This window comes from Ailuropoda melanoleuca, chromosome 20, assembly GCF_002007445.2.
Source record: "Ailuropoda melanoleuca isolate Jingjing chromosome 20, ASM200744v2, whole genome shotgun sequence".
Classification (NCBI taxonomy): Eukaryota; Metazoa; Chordata; class Mammalia; order Carnivora; family Ursidae; genus Ailuropoda; species Ailuropoda melanoleuca.
The window spans coordinates 5,268,775-5,284,797 of NC_048237.1; the positions used below are offsets into that span (position 1 = coordinate 5,268,775).

Consider the following 16,023-nt stretch of genomic DNA (forward strand, 5'->3'; position numbering starts at 1 on the left):
ATTGTTAAAATAGGAAACTTAGAACATAAAAAACTCTGTTGATCTATAATATCTTGGAAATATTTTCAATCTTTTTTCCAGATTTTTCACGTAAATTTTTCATTACATTTACAAAAAAAGGGTTTAAGGGTTAAATATATTGTCCTACTAGATTTAGTGTACTTGTTTGATAATGATTTCAAATGATACTCTAATTGCATACATTATTGATTACATGAAAATATTAAAATCAACAATAATTTTAATTCCATCAATATCTACAAGGCTTACAAATGAATGCAAATACACAAAAGTCAATCAATCACTGTTTTTTTTTTAACACTTATCTTGAATTTAAATAACATTAACTGAACAAGGCAAGTAAAACTAAACCAAACATTTTCAAATTCTGGTTTTCATCAATCTATACTGGTACTAGATATATGGTAGCCTTCAAATTTCATATTGCATAGAGAAAATCAGAATTTTAACAATGATTTATATTCCATTATTTGATGGTGCTATTATTATAAAATAATAAACAATAATTCATATCATTGTCCTAAATGTACCACCAGTGATATCATACTACTCAAACTACATTGTATATTTTACTTTTTAAAAAATCAAGATGTTCACTCTTATCTCTAAATGTTTGAAGCTTTCTCATAGAAGTTATAAAAGAAAAGAGAGAAGTAATAGGCTGGAGTAAGGTAGAAAGTCAATAAATCCTACAGTTTAGTGCCAATTTTGTAAATTCTCAGCCCCAGGTTATTTTAACCCGGAGGTCTTTAACTAAACTCATAGTTTCAGAATCTGACCACCTCTAGAGTCCTGGGGTCAGTTTTAAAAATATTCCTTGTATTCATTTAGCATTGATAAACTAAACATTTCAAAACTATAAATGGCTGTGAAGAATAAAAAAAACTATTGATGTTTTGAGCTCTAAAATATTTACATTCTGCCACGCATAAATTAAAAGATACTTCCTTGAAAAGTTGTAAAGGGTATACAAATTGAACTATTTTGACAGTGACAAAGAGTATAAAATGAATGATTTTATATGGAATAATAGCTACCTGATATACACATGGAAAAAATTTTTAATGGTAATTAAGAAAATTGAATGTTAGCCTGTAATTTGAAAATATATTACCTAATTATTAATTCCTATGTTTGTATATCATTAGTCAGGCTTATTTTTATCTATATATTCGTAAAATTATAATATATTCATTACACTGTTTAGTATAAATTTTTTTCTCAATTCAGAAACATGAAATTAATAAGATTTTGAGCTACATTTCAAATTTATTACAATGAACATAAAATTCTGTAAATTAAATATTCTCTGAATTAATGAAGAATAATACACTTCTTTTGAAGGAGTAGTCTATTATAATATGATCACAAATTAGGTAGCTAATTATAAAAGGGCAAATGCAGAAACAATAATCATGATCATAAAGTATCAAAAAAATTTGAGAATTTAAGAGTTTATGGGGAAGAATTCACCTAATTTAACATTAAAGAATGTCATTTTTCTCCTACATCATGTCAGCCATTATTCAACCTTAAAAACTCACATTGTCTTTTATCAAGTAAAATTTTTGTTACAGAAAATCTCACACATTAAAAATGAACATTGGCCCTTCATGACATATATATAAATACTACATGTTATACAGAACATAATAGCTGTTTTGTAACAAGGGACTATTTGCTAAGTACAAAAATTTACTTATACATATTTGATTATAAAAGAATGTTGAATATAACAAATTAACAAAACAAGTTTATATGCATTATAACTCTACTAAAGACTACAAATATTACTAAAAATATGGTATTTGAATTTTGAGGATATAGTTTCATTTCAATTTTTATACTTCATTTAAAAATTGAATGTAATTTTAAATAGATTAAATTCCTAAAAAATAATCAAATTTGTGCCTATAAATTTTTTAAAAGACAATCACAAAAGAAACGAGCCACATAATTGCTCCTCAGTGTAACACTAAAAAATGAGATATTCAGTCAATCAATAAATCAACTGATCAATCTAAGGAAGAGACTCTGATAGTCTTTAAGTAAATAAAATGACAACTTTGTTATGTATTAAGTATCAAAAGAAAAACTTTATATGCTAAGACATTAAAGCTTCTTTATAAGGAATTCACACTATGCTGTGGATATTTCTCTTTGATTTCCCAACTAAACACTCACTTGTTTGATGCGATCTGGATTAACGGTGGTCTGGGGTTGTAGAATTGCTGACTGGTTCTGTCTTGGCCACATTTTGGGGCATTTCTCGAATTTTTTCTGCAATGAATCCATGAACTGCATTCAGTGCTTCAACTGTTCCCTGGATCAAGCATACTCGTTCAGTAGTACCTGTGGATAAAAGATTAATTTTCAGAAAACTTTCCTTCTTATATTTTTTCTCAAAAAAGCTATGAAAAACTATGATATAGTACAGACAATAAAATAACATAAAACGTGGAGCTCTTAATTAACTAGAAATGTTCATTTGAACCAAACAGAATGAATACATACATAAATGTTCCTTTCTACCATTTTTTAACTCATTCTTTTTTAATTGTCTCCAAAAAGGGCCTCGGGTTTCCAGCAGAGACAGAGATCTTAAGAAGTTCTGAGCATATCATTCATTCATTGACATAAGAAATACTTGCTGAGCACTTATGAAAGGACTTAGGGTTAAAAACTGATAATACATAGATGGAGATCAATGGACCCAGCTTTCAGAGAGGACATCTTAAGGGTGAAAACTAATCTAACATCAGGCCAGACAATTATATAATTGTATGATATGAAAAATAATGGACATACTTATATGGATGGCACACATGGATGATCTAGAGTGACAAGAGCATTTAAATTGGGGGTAGAGGAGGTCTTGGAAAGTTTACATAGTACATAAATTTCTTCATCTCTACTATCCTTTATTTACTTACCCTACTCTTCTTCTAATTGTAGCAACAACACTACCTGATACTTTACATTTGTTTATTTTTAACTTTTTCACTAGAATGCAAGTTCTCAGAGGATAGTAGATCAGCTTGTTTTGTTTCGTGTTGTAGCTTCCCCAAAGCCTTTAACAGTCCCTACTCCATAACAGGTGCACGATAAATATTTATTAGATAAATGAGTCAACTCTGCCTTTGTTATATAACTTTAAAAATAAGACAGAATATCAGAGTTAAGAACAAAATTTTAAAATAGTTATGGGGTGCCGGGGTGGCTCAAGCATCCAACTTGATTTTGGCTCAGGTCATGATCTCAGGGTCATTAGATCAAGTCCCATGTCAGGCTCCATGCACAGTGTGGAGTCTGCCTGTCCCTCTCTCTCTCAAATAAATAAATAAAATCTTAAAAAAATAGTTTATGAAATTTGAAATTTATGGATAATTGATAAAGATTAATTATAGTGTTCATTTCATATCTAGTAAATAAACTATAGATATATGTGAGACATGACTAAAATGAAATTGGTTGGGTCTAATACACAGGTCCTATAACTCATTTTATATGTTCTAGATAAACTTAAAAGCAAAAAAAAAAAAAAGATTAGAATTCAGACTATTCTGAGCCTCATTACAGCAGCTTGATATTAAATTCAACATTCCAACACAACACATAAACTTACTTCTCAGAAGTATTTCTTTACTAAACAGTAATCAAAAAAATGAAAAGAATGATTATTTTTAAATTTATAAAATACTTGTTTTTTAATTAATATGAAAACTCCCAAGTACTTAACACATTTCTTTTTGATACTACAGTTTAAAAATTCTAAGCCACTCTATAAAATATTTTTAAAGTACATTTGGAAGGACAAATTTGCAAAGCTACAAACATTAAAAAAATCATAAGGAGTTTATATTGCTTTAAGGATTAACTGCTTCAATAAACCATTTTTCTAGCAGTTTAGAATTTTTAAAAGAACAGTAAAAGATTATCATTCTTACTTCTACAAAAAAGACTAAGATCACAAGAATTAAAAGGGTAATATTATATGGATATACCTAAATTCAATCTTCATATTTTAAACAATGAAGATTCGAGTCATGACATGAAAAACTAAGTTTCTTAAGTTGTACACAGAATATTTTAGTAGAGAGCAAGTATGTCTTTCATTTGTAAAGATGAAGAGAATCTGAAAAATATAATGTGAATTTGAAGGTTTACTATTTCCTGTTTCTCCTAATCAGCTTTTCTTCATCCTTGTCTACCTAGATGTATCTCTGTGGTTCTTGGGTAAAATGATCTAGTTTATAGGGATACTCTAGGAAAGTCTTTACAAGGTTGTATTAATTGTCCAATAAATGACTAGAAAGTATAGGCTGATAGACTATCAGAAAGTATACTGATCAATGTAGCTCATACAATATGTTCTCATCTAAGTCAGGAGAAAAAAATAAAACAAATCGGATGACATTCTTGCTTTTGGAGATAAGTACAGAGTGATCTTTTGGGGATGCCATAACAGGAAAAGAAATCAGCTCAACCTCAATAGGGATTCTGAAAAAACAACAACAACATGACACTAAGTAACTGAAGAGATTATATAATCCATGTTGCTTTTAAAATTCTAATTTAAAACATAAGACATATCATGTCAGACGATACAGTAACCCCAACAGAGTGACAGCACTCTTCAGAGTGTACAGACCAACAGGTACTAAATGGAAATCACTGAGCCATAAAGAAATATGATTGTCTAAAACTGAATTTCATATAGCATATAGGAGATAATCTGGAGAATGTTTATAGGTTCAAACTTGCAATATGTATTCTTTGAGAATTAAATTATATCACTACCATTAGTACTACTACAAAAGGGAAAAAAAAGGAAAAAAGGAGACTGTACATCCACCAATGGGAATTGCTGCAATCCTCAGAAGAGATGTTGTCAAATTCTTCTACTAACTCTAATGGCCTTTTCACTCAGATAACACAAAACTATAATTTTTAGGAGAAAGTCACAAAGAGAGAAAACTGTCAGGTATATGACCAAACTGTGTAACAAAAATGCACCTATAAATCATAAAAGTTGCTGTTTTTGTCATTTTAAAGGCTTTTAGGGTCCATTAGTGTCTAAACTGCCAATTATTTATCATTTTATTTGTTTAGCAATAGCATTGACTTCTCTTTGCAATAGACTAGCAACAAAAGCTGAAAAACAATTACATAAAAGTATATGCCCACATTTTTTATAATGTAAAGATACAGATGTATAAGACACATTAATTTAAAAATGCACTTTTGAGGAAGAAATTAGAAAAACTCTAACAAGTAGGGTCAATGTCAAATATAGGCAGTGAAACTTAAAATGGTTTCAGTTTTGATGTTACATACAGTATCATATATTGAAAATGCAGGCTTCTAAAATTAGGTACAATTATCACACAGATTCTGTAGCAAAATTCTGATAGAAATTTAATAAAATATACTCACTCTGTGCTACTGTAACTTTGAATAAGTCACTTAGACTGTTCCTGCTCCTACCTGAGGTATTCTAATCACTTAAGCAGTGGAATCTATTCCTTCTTACCTACCAAGTTTGTCATTTCTCCATGAATTGGAGTTCTTTCTTACATCATAATTTTTCCTTTTCTATTCGATCATTTCCATCAGCAGAAATATGTTATAATTCATTCAATTTTTAAAGACCCCTCCTTTATGACAGCATTAAAAAATTACCCTCTGGCAAAGTAAATGAAATAACTGATTTAGGCAAAAATCATCAAATCATAAGATGAAAAGTTAATGGGTAATTTTCAATGGAAACATAAGGCAGTCACCAATCGACTTCACTGATCACCATTAGCATAAGTAAGAATGCGAAAGTTGACCATGTGCCTCTTGATGTGATGAGATATGACACACAGGGCACTGATTATAAAGTATGTTTCCTAAAGTAGATGAAGCTAAACCTAATCAAACATTTACACATTACAGTTTACAAATAATATTGAAAACAGAAAAATAAATGAAATGACACTAGGAGGAAGCCAAGATACAAATCAAGAATGTAAGACAGTCTACAGGTTAATTGATCTAGCTTCGTCAATAGAAGAGGGACTGTTTCTAGACTAGAAGAACTCTAAGAGGTATAATGATCAAATGTAAAATAGAATTTGACTGGATCTAGAATCAAAAAACTTTCAAACAATTGTGGCAATCGTATGATAAGAACTAGGTATTAGATAGGATCAAGGAATTACTATTAATTTTAACAGGCATGATGATGGCATCAGGTTGTGTAAAAAATGCTATTTTTCCTTTTTTTTAAAGATGCATATTGAAATATATACAGCTAAAATGACTGCGATTCACTTCAAAATATTTCTGCAGCAACAAAAAAATGAGTAAATAACATACATCAACAGAAATCTTGATGTTGCTGATATATGTGAAGGGTATAAGGGGGTTCACTGTACTATTCTTTTACTGTATGTCTGAAATTTCGAAATATAAGAAAAGACATTTCAAAGGCTTCCTTGGCCTCATTACCTCTCTCTTCAGTTATAGCTCAATCTCCTTATCCTTCAAAATTCCTTCAGTTTATATATATATATATACACACACACACACACACACACACACACACACACACATAATTTCTTTCTACTTCTTCACTACTTCCTTTTTTCTTGAATCTACTCCAATATGTCTTTCATCCCTCACAACATGCAAACCATTCATCACAGCTGTACCTGGGTAAATCCGATCCTCATGTCTTTATGTTGTTTGACCCAAGAGCAGCATTTGACACAGTTGACCATTTGGTTCTAAAGACTTTTCACTTAGCTTTCAGGATATCACATACTCCTGGTCCTCATTTTATTCAATTCATTCATTCATTTGACAAAAATCTCTTAAATCCCTACTAAATGTTAGGTACTATACTAGAAATGGAGTGATCAGACAAACCCTCCTGTGTTCATGGAGTTCATATTCTAGCTCATGTAGATACTATACATAAAACAAATAAAATATGTAAAGAGAATACAAAATGAATTAATGCTATGGAGAAATCTGGGAACAAAAACAGCATGAGCAAAGATAAAAATTAAAGTAAAATATGAAAGGGACCTTGTCTGTATGTTCACTACAATATCCTCAAATATCTAGAATAGTGCCTGGTATACTGTGGATGCTTAAGAAGTATTTTTTAATAAATGAAAAAATGACACTAAAATGTTCTTGTATGTATATTGGAAACATATGTGATTGATTTTAAGAACTATTTATTCATGAAATGTCTATCAAACCAGTCACCTTCTTTGGGTTTATAAGATCAATCGATGTATATAAAACAGATATATCTGGGGAAATGATTTCAAAAAATACAGTAAGTTATAAATTATCATGTCCATTAGACTGAGTCTAGTCTAGAAAAATGGGCATATACTAATGATTTGATCCACATATTACCAATTGTCAACTATAATGAAAATTAGTGAACTTTTTGTTTGGGTGTAAGGAAATGTATTTGTTTATACTCTTATTGAGAATATGACCTAGTATCTTATGGTAAGAATGCAAATATATAATTCTTTAGGAAATACTGGTATCAACCTAAAATAAGAGATCTGGTTGGAGGAATAACAGGGAAAATGAAAAATCAATATAAAAATCTAGTAGAATATTAATAATTCTAGGATAACCTACTGACAATGATTTTGGCCTTGAAAAAGACTGAGAAAGTGGAAGTGCCAATTAACTTTGCAATAGGCAAAAAGTGAGATTTAGAACAAACATGACATGTTTTGATAATTTTTACAGTAAGATAAAAGCTTGCTATAGCACTGAAAAATTACTTATTCAGGGCAGCATATATTCTGAATAATGGTTCATTTTTTTCAAAATAATAGTTTCCACCATTTTAAGAAATATCTCCCAATTTATTATATATTTTCAAAGATATTTAACATTTCCATAATAACCTGGACTCAACTATATAGTTCTGGGCAGTAATAAAGTGGTAATCCCAAGTTTTATGTAAATCAATTTACCTTAAATGAACAATAATTTTTTTTTTAAAAAAAGCAGGAATAGACTCATAAATACAGAAAACAAACTGATGGCTGCCAGAGGGGAGAGGGGTGGCGGATATGTGAAATAGGTGAAGGGGATTAAAAGTTACAAACTTCCAGTTATAAAATAAATAAATCACGGAGATGAATGTACAGCATAGGGAACATGGTCAATACTATTATAATAACACTATATGGTGACACAGGGTGACTACATTTCTTGAGATGAGCACTGGGTATTGAACAGAACTGTTGAATCATTATGCTGTACACCTGAAACTAAGATAACATATTATGTCAACTATACTTCAATAATAAAACTGAAACAGAGAGTATCATTTTTTTTAATGAATAAAGCCATTTTCAAGGAGTATTTCTCTATTCTCAATCTATAATCATGGTAATTACTCACATGTTTTTGCAGTTTAAAAAAAGCAGAAGGATTAGCTTGTTAGCTTTCGTTCAGTTTAACTATGAAAAATATACTACAGATTACCCATCATTTGTAATAACATGCTAGGCAAATTTCAGGTTAGACAGAACAAAATGTAAATTATTTTAAAAGATGAAAATAACAGTATGATAAATTTAACAGACTAAAACTGTTGAAAAGATTTTAATACTTGAAAATACATGCTTTTAATATACTACCTTTCAACAGATAATGTTACCATGTCTTTAATATGTACCCTCTACAATGATCTATATATAAGAAACATCTATTCCTATTAATGCCTTTATAAATAGTTGATTTATATGTATTCCATATTTATTGCTATAATTACATCAGCAAAAGTCCCATTTAAGGGTATTTAAGGTAACTACACCAGCAAAGCCCCACTTAAGGATATTTAAGGGTCTGGTAGTCGTAGAAATACAGTATTACATTCTTTCAGGGGAAAATATAAACTTCAGCAATTTCAAGAAATGAAGCCATTTAAAAGCCTCCTCTGAAGTTCACAACCATACGTTTTTTCCTTTGGTTTGCTTTCTTTTCCATGTCCCTATACTCATTGGGAAGATCTACCTTAAAATTTTAAGCAATTTTACAGTATGTATCTCAGAATATTATTGTTAAATAAGTGTTTTAAATGTTAACTATTCTTGGGGCGCCTGGGTGGCTCAGTCGTTAAGCATTTGCCTTCAGCCCAGGGCGTGATCCCGGAGTCCTGGGATCGAGCCCTGCATCAGGCTCCTCTGCTGGGAGCCTGCTTCTTCCTCTCCCACTCCCCTACTTACGTTCCCTCTCTCGCTGGCTGTCTCTCTCTCTGTCAAATAAATAAATAAAACCTTTAAAAAAATAAATAAATGTTAACTATTCTTAGCTAAATTTACAAACTATCTTATGATTTATATAAAATATGTATGTCATAATACATGCATTTAATATATTATTAATATAATTGTATATTATTTATTATATACTATCTCATTTAACACTCAAAATAACCAGGGCAGATAATATTATCTTGAAGCAGTTGGTCCAAGGACACATAACTAACAAATGCAGAGAGATCGAAGGTTTTGTCAAATACCATATTCTTTCCATTACAACATATATCTTCTGAATATGTAATGTTAGGCCAGCTACCAAATTACACCCATTTAAGAAGTCACATATGTTTCAGCTTGATGATGGAAAAATAATTTTCACCCAAGTCTGATAATTTTTTTTACATACACTGAGTCATACCGTTAGTATCACTTCAAGATTTATTCCAAATCTGGCATAAAATGAAAGAAATGATTGACCTTTTTTTGCAGAGAACAGACAACCACAGGAGATAGTTAGTAATTGTGCGGACTGTTAGCAAATCTTTTAAAATAAGTTTTCAAATCAACAAAAGCACTTAGGAAAATTGCTATAAAAAGTAAGTTCAATTTGTAATTGCAGCTTTTATACTATTGTACAGTTATGCACATTTGATAATGCTTCCTCCTACCCTACAATTTCTAAGGAAAAAAATATACTATTTCAAGAAGAGGCTTTTTTTAAAAAAGGAAATCATAGGAATTGACATCTTATGATACAAAGTAATAATTGCTTTTCTTCTCCAGGTAATTAACTCTCCACACAATCATGTCTCTACTTCTAAACTGCAAAAATTTGAAAAGGACCATTATAACATGCTTTAGTCACAATGTAGCAAAGACTTGATTTTGTTTACAGAGCATGCTTTAACACTGATATATATTCAGTCAAGGCAAAGAATGAAAGTGTATTTTTCAGAAAAATCTGAAAATACTCATTCTTCAAAGAATTTAAGATGAGAGAATGAATGGGAATTAGAGTATATGTCCAGCTTCTTATTTACTCATTCTCTGTCCCACCCATGTGAATGGCATGGTCATTTACTTTTAAATAGCCATTCCCATAAAGTAGCATCAGGAGCATAGGAGACACTAACTTCTGAAGAGCCCCAAGGTTTGAAAGCAGACATATCTGAAAATTCTAAGTAACAATTGCAATTGTTCTCATATATATTGTAATTCATTCGCAGTTTTGAAATTCTGAGGCCATGCAAAAGGCCCTACCAACAATTATAATGATGACTAGTTGTTCATTCATCCTTAGCATAGGTTTGTGCTTTTAAATTCAGACATAGCAATCCTAGTTTGGTCAGTATTACTACCTTTTAACTTCCATCACAGATTATAGGGGAAAAAAACTTCCATGACTAAGTTTTATTAAAAGTTTAGTTATGTTTTTATATGTAAATGTAAAATAGACTTACTGACTTTCCTTCCACTACTAATCACTGTCACCATTTTTGACATTGATTTTGTATTCTTAAATTTTTGCTGTCAGAAAAGTTGCACTTATAATTTTTCTAGCTATTCCTTATGTAGTAACAGGAATTCACTTGCAGAAGTTTGCAGACCATGCTTGGAAGCTGGAAAAACAGCTTGCAACAAACATGTGATATCAAATTAAGCTTAGAAACTCAGAAGTGTGACCAGTGGTAGCATGCATAGCTAATCAAAGTCATCTGAAGGTAAGGAAAGAAACATACCAGTGAACATGCATCATGTTAAAAAATCTGAGAAGTGCTGCTGATGTAAGCTGAGAGCAACAAGATGAACATCTCTGGAGACAGTCCTGTTCCTAATGTATAAGTTAGCACTTTGAGATCCAATATAGATTAATGCATTACCAAAGTATAAGCAGTGAGTTTATTCCATATTTTCTTTAAAAATAGAGTTACTTTGAAAAAGACTCCTATCTTTATCAGGAGCCTATAAATCAAATACGAAGACAAGGTCCATATTTGCATAGGTTTTCAGAGGGAGTAAATTATTCAAGTTAGTGAAAGATAACAAATGTCATACGGTTCCTCACATGCACTATATCAAATAAATGTAGGGGATGCATAAATTGTGACCCATTAACTTGCTGGGGGAAGGAATATGGGAAGGTAAATTTGTGAAGTTTGGGAAAATGATAAAAATTTCAAGAGTATTATGTAATCCTTCACAAAAGAGGATTATTTTCTTAAAAAGGTATAATTTTGAGCACAGTTTTGTGTTGAGATGACATAAAACAGCAAAAGATTTTACAATTGTGGTAAATTGCATATAACACTTGCCATTTAAACCACTTTTAATTATACAATTCAGTAGCATTAATTATATTTACAAGGTTGTACAAATATCACTACTATTTCCAAATTTTTTATAATTTCAGACAGAAAGTAACATTAAGAAATAAATCCCCATCTCTTCCTCCCCACATTCCTTAGTAACCTCTAATCTACCTTGTTTTTATGAATTCGCCTATTCTACATATTTCATGTAAGTAGAATCATACAGTATTTGCCCTTTCCTACCTTACTTATTTCACTCGACATATTTTCTTCAGTTATGTTTTAGCATATATCAAAACTTCATTGCTTTCTATGGCTAAATAATTTTCCATTGTGTCTATGTATCACATTTGTTCATCCATTCATCTCTTGATGGACACTTGGGTTGTTTCCATCTTTTGACTAATGTGACTAATGCTGCAATTAACATTAATGTACAGATATCTGCTTAGGTCTCTGTCTTCAATTCTTTTGGGTATATATCTAGGAGTGGAATTGTTGGACAATATGGTAATTCTCTATGTAGATTTTGAGGAAGAGCTTAACTGTTTTCCACAGGTGCTGCACCATTTTACATTCCCACCATCAATGTATAAGGACTTCGATATTTCCTCACTAACACCTGTTCTTTCTTTATCTTTAATAACTAGCCATCACTTGCATAATTGATTTGTACTCCCCTAATGACTAATAATGTTGAGTAGGTTTTCATTGCTCATTGACCATTTGACTATTCTCTGTGGAGATACGTCTATTCACCTCCTTTTCCCATAATTTGTTTTTTGCCTTCTTGTTGTAGAGTTTCACTTCTCTCTATATCCTAGAAGCCTTATCATATATATGATCCACAAATACCTTCATGTACATGGGTTTATTTCTGGACTGTCAGTTACATTCCATTGGTCTTTATATGTATCCCTCAGTAAGCGTCACGATGTTCTGATTATGTAGCTTTGTAGTAATGTTTGAGATTGGGGGGAGTGAATCCCCAACTTCGTACTTTTTCAAGTGTTTTAGTTATCCAAGGCCCCTTGAAATTCCATATGAATTTGAAGACTGTGTTTTTCATTTGTGTAAAAAAGGCTGTTGGAATTTTAATAGAGAGTAACTGAATTCGTAGATTGCTTTAGGTTGTATTGGCATCTTAACAATATTAAGTCTTCGTACCAAGGAACACTGGATGCTTTTCCACTTACTTAGGTCTTTGGTCTTTCATCTCCTTGGTTAAACTTATTTCTAGGTATTTTATTCTTTTAGATGTTCTTGCACATGAAATTGCTTTCTTAGTTTCCTTTTGGGATTGCTCATTACTGGTGTACACAAATACACTGATTTTTGTGCGTTGATCTTTACACCTTACAACTTTGCTGAATTTGTTTATTAGCTATAGTAGTTTTTTATAGATTCCTCAGGGTTATATATATATATATATATATATATACACACACACACATATATGTATATGTATATATCTCCCATATATATATGGGATCATGTCATCTGTGAAAAGAGACAGTTTTACTTCCTCCTTTCCAATTTGGATGCCTTTTAAAATCTTTCCCTGTTCAATCATTCTGGCTAGAACTATCAGTACACTGTTGAATAACAGTGCCGAAAGCAGGTATCCTTGTCTTGTTCTTGATCTTAGGGCTAAAGCTTTCAGAATTTCACTATTGAGTGCAATATTAGCCGTGGATTCCATAAATGCCTTTTATCACGTTGAAAAAAAAATGTCATTATCTTATTAAGAAAAAAAATACAACCTTACCACTAAGACATCCTGCTAATCTATACTGTCTCACCATGCACAATAGTTTTGCTATGACCTTAATGTTGAGAATAAATAGCAAAATCTCTTATTTAAATAAATAGCTGAAGCATGCCACAATATATTTGGAGGAAAATTGGCTTTGAGGCTGAAGGTGAGGCTCATAAACTTTTTAAAGTTCTTCAACTCAAATGTTAAAAATTATTTTTTTATTTTCTGTTGTGAAAAGACAATGGAGTATGTTGTCAATTCATTTTTTCAACATAGAGTATTAAAGAATTATAAACTAAAGAACATCAGAATATAGTAGAGTTATAAGGGCTAAAGATGAGATAGGAAAATAGATAATACATCCAACACCAGTTTGACTGTAGCTCAAAACAGGTAGCTACTGTTCAGATGAGTTTCTGTGGTATCATGAACTAAAATTAATCGACTTACCCATTATATTCTTAGTTTCAAAAATATGTCCTAGAAAATGGCAAAACTGTGTTTCTATAAGAATAATTTTCTATAATTCCAATTCCTGTTTCATAAGCCTGTCTCCTACCTTTGTCTCTGTTACTCTGCCTTACTAAAATGTTATGAATAAGGTCTGTCAACTAGAGGCATCTCAGGCTAGATATTACCTGCATGATAAACAGAGTGATTCCTTGTCAAGATATATTCATGCACTATCATAGGAATATATAAGTCTCCATAGACTTAAACCTCCTGACCCTTTGGATAGTCCTCTTAACTTCTAATCCACTTGAAGACAGATCCTTGGACTCCTGGTCACCCACTGGCTTCTGATCCATGTGAGGACAGATGACTGGCTTTCTTTCCTCTCGCCTCCTTTCTTTAAGAAGGGATTCAGGTCTTTGGTTTCCTGTTCACTTTCTATGTAGTTTCTGGCTTCCTGCCTTTACTCATTAATCTGCCCCTGTAAATAAGTCCTTGAGTTTCCTTCAGTTAGTTCATTTGAGTCAACTGTTGCCCTCTCCAGCAGCTACCACACCTCAGTATCTCACTACCCCTGCTCCTGTCCCATCAAAGAACACTACATCATTTAAGGAGCAGAAAAGAACGGTCAGTGGTATCAGACCTTTAAAATAATAATCAGGACTAAACTTTAATTGTTCATCTCCTACAAGAAATTTCTATTCCTTATATTCCTATATATCTAAGTTACCAGCAGAAGTCTCTCTAGTCATCACATCAGATTTTTATGCTAATAGTCTTCTCTATGTCTCTAAATTTGACCCAATTCCCTACCTTTCTCTGTCCCCTAAACCTCTTCATTGTGCCCTCTGTTACTTCAGTTTCTACATGTGCTCCGTATCCAAAACCTCTTTTATGAATGTTCCTTTTAAGTTTCACCCTTTGATTATATTTGTTTAGTCCTTTAGTTCTTTATGTCCCACAGAACACTCTCCACCTGGGGCAGTTTTTATTCTGTCAAATCCCAGGTTACTTGGGGCCACAAACTATTTAGATATTTTCCTTGCCCCACTGTGCCATTCCCTGGCCGCCTTTGTCATTACATTTTCTTTCAAAGTTTTTGGAAACAAAGGCTGAATAGGGATATAGGTATAGAGGTAGATAGTAAATCAGATGCTAAAGTTTTCAGTCAACAAGGCAGAATGATAGGGGATGTTGGTAAATTACAGCAATGAAGACAAATAGTAAATGGTATGGTATTATGGTATTTTATCTTTCCTCTCCATAGAGTAGCCTCAGTTAACCATTTCTGCCTTATGCAGACACTTTCTTCCTTTGGCTTTCTGGTTGCTATACTCTTGCTACATTAACTAATTTAGTTCCATGGTTGTAAATATCATAAAAATATATTATGAATTCACTCTCTACTGACACCTCCCTAGTCCAAGCCATCACTCTCTCTAAACAGGACAGACTGCATCACTTCTTGCGTCTCTATAAACCCACTCCTTGCTCAAAGTAATTTCTTGAATATGCAAATCATATGTAATTTACCAGTTTAAAATCAGTGTATTCTCATCAGAGTTTAAATCCAAATTTTACTCTGGCTTTCAAAACCCATCATGATTTGGCCTCCGCTTAGTTCTCACTCCTCATCTCATATTACTCTCCCTCTCTTTTTCTTCACTCCAGGGAGTTGGGTCTTTTTTAGTCACTGGAACATGCCAAGGCTTGTTCTCACTTAGGCCTTTTTTCCCTACTGACTTCTACCCTAGGAGCACTTTTCCTCTGTCTTTTCTTATAGCGGCCCCTTTCTCACATTAAGACCATGGTTCAGTGGCACCTCATCAGAGAGGTCTCACTTAACAACCACAAAAAGGCTTACTCTCATTCACTTTAAGTTCTTTCTTTCTCTGTGATTCTTATCACTTTCTGAAATTCTTGTTTGCTGTAATTTGTTTACTTCATTGTTGTCTCTCCCAATTAGAGCAAAAGGTTGAAGATGGCAGAAACCCTGACTGTTTTGCTCTCTGCTATATCCCCAGCCCAAAACTTATCAGACTGTTAATAAATAATTATTCATCTATTGAATTAAAATTATGGCCTTGGATAAACCACATTACAGTAAGATTTTGTTGATCCATACTGATTACATTAAACTATTATAAATATCAAAAGAAGAGGGAAAATATATACAGAGAGAAGT

The 16,023-nt window shown here is 31.8% G+C and overlaps 1 protein-coding gene across 1 annotated transcript in view; it reads right to left on the bottom strand.

Annotated features, from left to right (window-relative positions):
- NOVA1 (NOVA alternative splicing regulator 1) overlaps positions 1-16,023 on the bottom strand; it is a 147,665-nt gene that overhangs the window by 35,219 nt on the left and 96,423 nt on the right. The window contains 2 exon segments of the mRNA XM_034648523.1: positions 2,206-2,250; positions 2,252-2,373. Of these exon segments, the coding sequence (XP_034504414.1) occupies positions 2,206-2,250; positions 2,252-2,373 (167 nt within the window).